The 7,944-nt window shown below is 37.7% G+C and overlaps 1 protein-coding gene across 1 annotated transcript in view; it reads right to left on the reverse strand.

The window, feature by feature from the left end:
* Positions 1–1,268, reverse strand: part of NUP62CL (nucleoporin 62 C-terminal like) — a 54,227-nt gene extending 52,959 nt beyond the window's left edge. The window contains exons 1-3 of the mRNA XM_042782485.1: positions 1,137–1,268; positions 830–879; positions 551–685 (exon numbers count right to left, since the gene is read on the reverse strand). Of these exons, the coding sequence (XP_042638419.1) occupies positions 551–685; positions 830–879; positions 1,137–1,268 (317 nt within the window). The remainder of the gene's footprint in view (positions 1–550; positions 686–829; positions 880–1,136) is intronic.
* Between the last annotated feature and the right edge of the window lie 6,676 nt (positions 1,269–7,944).

Here is a 7,944-nt window from a genome sequence, read left to right on the forward strand (position 1 = left end):
CCCAAGGAGGGGTCACTATGAGTCGGGTCCGACTCTACAGCACATAACAACAACAACAGTCTAAGACATTGACAAAATCATTTGATTTTTTTAAAGTTATGCAGTTTGCCCACAGATTAAGAAATTACGTTCAAAATAGCAACTGCTTTATCACTAATTACATGAACATTAGGTCTAGAATCTATATAAATAGAACATAAATATCCCACAATACTGTGACACTATAAAAATAAAGTTTGTATATTTCTAATCTAAGAACAAATTTGACCAATATAAAACCTTTCCAGTGGTCATGTATAAGCTTGCGATTAATAGCACTGTACAAAATGCTATAAAACAAAATTGTCAGAATGATCATTTCATTTTCCAGCATCCAGAAAATATAAGCAGAACATAGTCAAATAGGCTGATAAATATCAACTACCAGACCTTGTCCTTTTCTATTAATTTTTATTCCATACCTTCCAATTAAATTTTTTCCCTCTTTTTCGGAATGCTGTCAAAATAGCTAAGTGTTACCCAATTCTTCCACCTTTATTCAGTTACTCACGTCCTCTCACGTGCATCATCTGCATATTGCAGATAGACAGACCTACTCTGAGCCTCCACAGATTCCTCTAATGGGATCAACAGATCTTCTAATTCTTTCTGCTGTGACAGGACACAATTCAATTCTTGTTCCAACCTGAATAAATCAAGTCACCAGAAGAGGTGATGAAAGAAACTTGGAGTGACAAAATAAGTGTTAATAAACAATAGCAAGAAAAAAAATAAAAACTGGACAAAGAGATCTTTAATATTTCAGCCTAGAGAATCCTAGATTTTCTACCTTTTCTGACTCAGTTTCACTTTTTCCATTTCTCCATGTAAAGTAATAATCTATAAAGAAAAATAAGGATATAGTAAAAAATACAAATATTTAGAAGTATATTACAATTTTAGAGAAATATAAATTTTCTCAAATACACTTCAAATGTGAAAGTTGTTCTAATTCAGAGCACTTAATATCAGAAGAAAATATTTTTAAGTTGACCAAAACTGGAACAGAAAAATAATACTCAACACAGATCTGTTTTCTTGTGTTCACCTAAAAACACTTGTATAATTCAGGTAGATTATTGACATTATCTTCTCACCTTCTCACCATTCTCAATCAATATACGGTCCCAAGCATTGACCCGGTTGGCCTGGTAAAGAAAGTGTTTCTCATAATCTTCTAGCTCAAGGTGCCAGTTGTTTATCAGGTCATGCAGCTTACCGTATGTCATCACAGGAGTTACAATCGAACTAAAAAAGAAAAGAATACAGAGAAATGTGTATATAGTATAATTGCATTTTTATATAGAAAGCAACAGCATGGTAGGACTTTGAGAAGAAAATGGCATGTGAGGAGTACTTCTGACCCTATCCCCAGCAAAACAACCATAACTGATGAAAATTATTTTATTAAAAAAAGAAAGAATTCAAGGGCTCTGGAAATTACCCTAAGGTAATACAGCTAATGAAGAAATATGTATTCAAGAAAACTTATGAAATATCTGTAAGAACAATAAAAGTCTGCCATTTGAGGCCCACATCACCCTCATTAACTCAGAATGATGGAAGCTCAACTACAGGTGGGTGTGGCCAAGAAGACAGCATGACCTCTACCCAAATCTCTCAATCAAACGCTAAGGTAACTCTCCAAGAGGAGAAAGTCACCAGGATTTCTCATCCTCCCAGCTTGATATGGCAGAGGCAATGAAGGAAAGAGTGGAGACTAGTTGGCGGTAAGTCTCTTTCCTCCAACTAGTCTCCACTCTTAATAGGGAAACTTTACCCAAGGCTCAGTAGGTTGAGAATATGGAGGTCCAGATCCACTTTCTTCCACTGCACTCTTATGGTAGAGTGCTGCTGGAAGAGGTAAGCTGAGAAGACCAGAGACTACCATGCATAGCAAGCTCATAAAGCAGGGTATCATTCAGAGATTAGTGGGCAACTGTATCGACCTCAGCTCCTAAGCCTGGGCTCAGAGATTTTGCCAGGGGGAGAGGGTGACCATAAAAACAGAGAACTCCCAAGCTATCCCTAAAGGAACTGTTGGAACAGAGTGTGGGGAAGTCAAAGTTGAGGGACACTCTCAAAAAAGAAATTAAAAGGAAGGTAGCAGCTCCATGACAGCAAAAGGCTAACCCTTAGCCAAGATAGTTTTACCAGAGACAACCAGGGAAAGAGAGAGCTAAAATGATACCCCTCTGCCCCTGGGTCAGAACAAACCTCAAACGTTGGCCTCAAAAACTATTGCTAAATCTAAAACCAAACTGAACTCACTGCCATCAAGTCAATTCTGACTCACAGTGAGCCCCAATGGGATTCCAAGGCTGTAAATCTTTATGGTAGCAGACTGCCTCATCTTTCTTTCATGGAGTGGCTGGTGGGTTTGAACCACCAACCTTCTGGTTAGCAGCCAAATGCCTTACCCACTATACCACCAGAACTCCTATCCCTGAATAGGGGCTCAAATATAATTTCATCAGAATGTGGGGTAATTTACACTTCAGGTACTATGAAAACCCAGAAAGCACTCAGCCAGTAATTAGCGGAGCCTAACAGTTGAGTGCCACTTCTCAGAAGGAAGGTTGGGCAATCTACTTCCGTAGTGATACTGCCTCGGAAACCCAAGGAGGGGTCGCTATGAGTCGGATCCGACTCGATGGCACATAGCAACAACAACAACAACAACAATTGAGTGTAATGCTAAACAAAGGAGACAGCTTAACAAAGAGATTAAGGAATGAGACCATCAAAGAGAGTCCTACTGTATTCTCTGAGGTGCAAAATCAGAGGTTACATTCTGGGAGAAACATATTTTAGTAAATAGTCCAGTCATGTCAATAACAAATAAACAATAAAACAATAAGAAGCCATGGAAGGGGGGAATCATTTTCCCGAATACTGTATGTATGTAAAGTACCCACACTTCAGCAAAACATTATGAGATACACAAAGAAACAGAAAATTGTGACTCATACAAAGGAAAAAATAAGGCAATAGAAACTGCCTGCAAGAGGGCCAAGGGAAAGACCTCAAAGCAGCCATTATAAAGATGGTCAAAGAACTAAAAGAAGCCATACTTGAAGATGAAAGGTGTGAGGACAAAGTTTTATCAAATAGAAAAGAGAAATAATACACCAAAACCAAACCAAAACAAAAAAACCCTCACTGCTGTCAAGTCGATTTGACTCATAACGACCCCTCCTTGGGTTTCTGAGGCAGTATCTCTACAGAAGTACATTGCCCAACCTTCCTTCTGAGGAGTGGCTGGTGGGTTTGAACCACCAGCCTTCTGGTTAGCAGTCAAGTGCCTTAGTGATATTCTGGAGTTGAAAGTAACTGAATGAAAAATTCACTAAAGGGAGTGAACAGTAGATCTGAACTACCAGGAGAATCAGCAAACTTGAAGATGTGTCAATAGATATGATGCAATCCAAGAAAAAAAATGAAGAAAAATAAACACAGCCTCAGAGAAATGTGGGGCACCATTAAACACACCAACAAACACATAGTAAGAGTACTACAAGGAGTGGAGAGTGTCTGGGTAGTACAAATGGTTAATTCACTTGGCTGCTAAACAAAAGGTTGGAAGTTTGACTCGACCCAGTAGTGCCTCATGAGAAAGGCCAGGTGATCCACTTTTGCAAAATCAGCTATTAAAAACCCTATGGAGCACAGTTCTACTCTGGCACATGAAGGGTTGCCAAGACTCGGAATTAATTTGACACCAATTAGTTTATAAGGAGAAGAGAGAGAAAGGAATGGAAAAAATATATATATACAAAGACATAATGCCAGAAAACTTTCCAAATCTGATATAAAAATTAATTGCCACATCTAAGAAACTCAACGAACTCTGAATAAGGTATATGAAAATATATCCTCAGATACTTCTTAACAAAAATGTTGAAAACCAAAAACAAAGAGAAAATCTTGAAAGGAACAAGAGAAAAACAATTCATCACACACAAGGCAACCTCAATAAGATTAAAAGCTGACTTCTCATCAGAAATTATAAAGGTCAGCAGGCAATTGGGATGATATATTCAAAGTAATGAAAGAAAAAGAATGTCAATGAAGACATCTTATATCCAGTAAAAATATTTTTTTAAAAATACAAGTAAAATCAAGACATTCCCAGATAAACAATAACTGATAGAATTCACTAGTAAATCTTTATAAGAGACACTAAAAGGAGTTCTTCTGGCTGAAGGGAAATTACATCAGAGAGTAATATGAACTCACTTGAAAAAACTAAAATCTATGTAATTATATAATACAGTAAATGCTTACTTCTTATGAGATTTAAAAAAGGCATTGTATAAAATATAATTATACAATTTCATTGTTTTATCATTGCACTTTTAACATATAGAAATGTTACTTGACAGTAACACTCAATAGGAGTTGGGAGAGAACAAACAGACGCTACCAGAAGGTAACTCAAATCCACAGGAACAAAGGAAAAGATCTATATTCGTTTCCTAGGACTGCCAATGATAAAGTTATCAAAACATTGGATAGCATAACCCTCAGAAATTTATTCTCTTACAGTTTTGGAACTTTTGTTGTTGTTGTTAGATGTCATCAAGTCGATTCCAACTCAGCGATCCTAAGTACAAGAAAATGAAACAACATCCGGTCCTATGCCATCATCACAATTGTTGCCATATTTCATCATTGTAGCCACTGTATCAATCCCTCTCATTGAGGGTCTTGCTCTTTTTTCACTGACTTTCTACTTCACCAAGCATGACATCCTTCTCTAGGAACTGTTCCCTCTTGATGAAATGTCCAAAATAAGTGAGACAAAGTCTTACCATTCTTGCTTCCAAGGAGCATTCCAGCCGTACTTCTTCCAGGGCAGATTTGTTCATTCTGGCAGTCCATGTTATTTTCAATATTCTTTGCCAATACTGTAATTCACATACATCAATTCTTCTAGGTCTTTCTTATTCATTGTCCAGCTTTCACATGCATATGAGGAGATTAAAAATACCATGGCTTAGGTCAGGTGAGTCTTAGTCCTCAAAGTGACCCCTTTGCTTTTTAACACTTTTAAAAGGCCTTTTGCAGCAGATTTGTCCAAGGTAATAGATGGTGTTTGATTTCTTGACTGCTGCTTCCGTGGATGTTGATTATAGATCCAAGTAAAATGAAATCCTTGACAACTTCAATCTCTTCTCTTTTTTTTCATGATGGTGTTGATTGGTCCAGCTGTCAAGATTTTTCTTTTCTGTATGTTGAGATGTAATCCATACTGAAGGCTGTAGTCTTGATCTTCATCAGTAAGTGCTTCATATTCTCTTTGCTTTCAGGAACTAAGGATATGTCATCTGCATATTTCAGGTTGTTAATGAGTCTTCCTCCAATCCAGATGCCATATTCTTCTTCATATAGTCCAATTTCTCAGATTACTTGTTCAGATTGAATAAGTATGGTGAAAGGACACAACCATGACACACACTTTTCCTGATCTTAAACCATGCAGTATCCCCTTGTCTGTTTGAACACTGCCTCTTGGTCTATGTACAGGTTCCAAGTGAGCACAATTAAGTGTTTTGGAATTCCCATTCTTTGCAATGTTATCCACAATTTGTTATGATCGACACAGTCAAATGTTTTTGAATAGTCAATAAAACACAAGTAAACATCCTTCTGGTATTCTGTGCTTTCAGCTAAGATCCATCTGACGTTAACAGTGATAGCCACCGTTCCACACCCTCTTCTGAATCTGGCTTGAGTTTCTGAAGTGACCTTTTGATGATGTTCTGCTACAATCATTTTTAAATTACCTTTAGAAAAAATTTATTTGCATGTGCTATTAATGATATTGTTTGATAATTTCCACAGTATGTTGGATCATCTTTCTTTGGAATGGGCACAAATATGGATGCATTCCAATCGATTGGCCAGGTACTTGTCTTCCAAATTTCTTGGCATAGATTAGCAAGCGCATCCAATGTTGCATCTGCTTGTTGAAATATCTCAGTTGGTGTTCCATCAATTCTTGGACCCTTATTTTTTGCTAATGCCTTCAGTGCAGCTTGCACTTCTTCCTTCAGTACCACTGGTTCTTGATCATATGCTGTGGTAGTTCAGTTTGTGTCAACTTGGTTGGGCCTGGTTGAGTGGCTAGGCAGCTGGATGTAGTATTCCCCATGATGAGACTGGTAATCAACTCTATGGTGGAATCTACTGTGAGCAGCTGAGTAGCTACCTTAGGGAAAGTGGTCTGCTTCCTGTATATAAGCAGAAGCCTTGGAGAATGGTCTCTTAGCTTATGCCACGCTTGAGCCCTGCATGTAGCCGTGTCATTGATCAGCAGCCTGCCATGCTCTGCAGACCTTGGGACTTACAATGGACTTGAGTTAATGGCCTGCCATGTAGTTTGGTAACATTGGGACTGTGCCATTTTATTTGTCAACCTTGGGCTTGTTAGCCTCAGCAGCCAGTAGCTCCCTGCATGAAGAGATGCCTCTGGCTTCAGTGGGCCGGGAGCAAGAGGCAGAGCTGAAGCCCGAGGTCAAGGGGCTTTCACACAGCCCCTAGAGCCTGACACTTTGAACTCGGACTTAAAGCCTCCAAATGGTAAGAATAAACTTCTGTCTGTTAAGGCCATCACATTTGTGATATATTCTTGTCACAGCGGCACTAGGTAACCAGAACATATGCTATCTCCTGAAATTCCTGAGTGTTGAACAATTTTTTTGGTACAGTGAGTCTGTGTATTCCTTCCATCTTCTTTTGATGCTTCCTATGCCATTTAATATTTGCCCATACTACAAGCCAAGGAATGTGGGTAATCACCAGAAACTGGAAGATGCAAGGAACAGATTCTTCCCTAGAGCCTTTGGAGAGAGAGTGACACTGCCAAAAACTTAAGTTTTGGTCCAGTGATTCTGATTTTGGAATAAACTTTTTGTATTTCAAGCCAAAAAAATATGTTTTCCTATAGAAATTTTCAACATTGCAACCCAAGGCTTGAATGTTTTCTTTAGTTTTTTCAGCTCGAGAAATGCCAAGCATGTTCTTCCCTTTTTGTTTTCTAATTTTAAGTCTTTACACATTTCATTATAATACTTTACTTTGCTCTATCTGCCCTTTGAAATCTTCTGTTCAGCTCTTTTACATCATAATTTCTTCCATTTGCTTCAGCTACTCTATGTTCAAGAGCAAATTTCATAGTCTTTTATAACATCCATTTTGGTATTTTCTGTCTTTTTAATGACCTTTTGCTTTATTATGTATAATGTTATCCCACAACTTGTATGGGCTTCAGTCATAAGTGTTCAGTGCTTCAAATCTATTCTTGAGATGGTCTTTAAATTCAGGTGTGATATACTCAAGGTCATACTTTGGCTGTTGTGAACTTGTTTTAATTTTCTTCAGCTTCAACTTGAAATTCCATAGAGCAATTGATGATCTGTTCTGCAGTCAGCCCCTGGCCTTTTTCTGATGGAAGATACTGAGCTTCTCCATCATCTCTTTCCATAGATACAGTCAATTTGAATGCTGTGTATTCCATCTGACAAGGTCCCCAGGTATAGCAGCTATTTGTGTTGTTGAAAAAAGGTATTTCCAATGACTAGGTCATTGATTTTGCAAAATTCTAACATGCAATCTCCTGCATTATTTTTATCACTCAGGCTGTATTTTCCAACTACCGATCCTTTTTCTTGGTTGTCAACTTTTGCATTTCAATCACCAGTAATTATCAATACATTTTGATTGCATGTTTGATCAATATCAGATGCCAGAAGTTGGTAAAATTCTCAAATTTCCTCATCTTTGGCATAAGTGGTTGGTGTGTAACACAATTTGAATAATAGTATTCTTGGTTTTCCTTATATACTTACAGATATTATCCTATCACTGACAATGTTGTACTTCAGGATAGATCTTGAAATA

This window comes from Orycteropus afer, unplaced genomic scaffold, assembly GCF_000298275.1.
Source record: "Orycteropus afer afer isolate SDZICR_OR568_19922 unplaced genomic scaffold, OryAfe1.0 scaffold00336, whole genome shotgun sequence".
NCBI lineage: Eukaryota > Metazoa > Chordata > Mammalia > Tubulidentata > Orycteropodidae > Orycteropus > Orycteropus afer.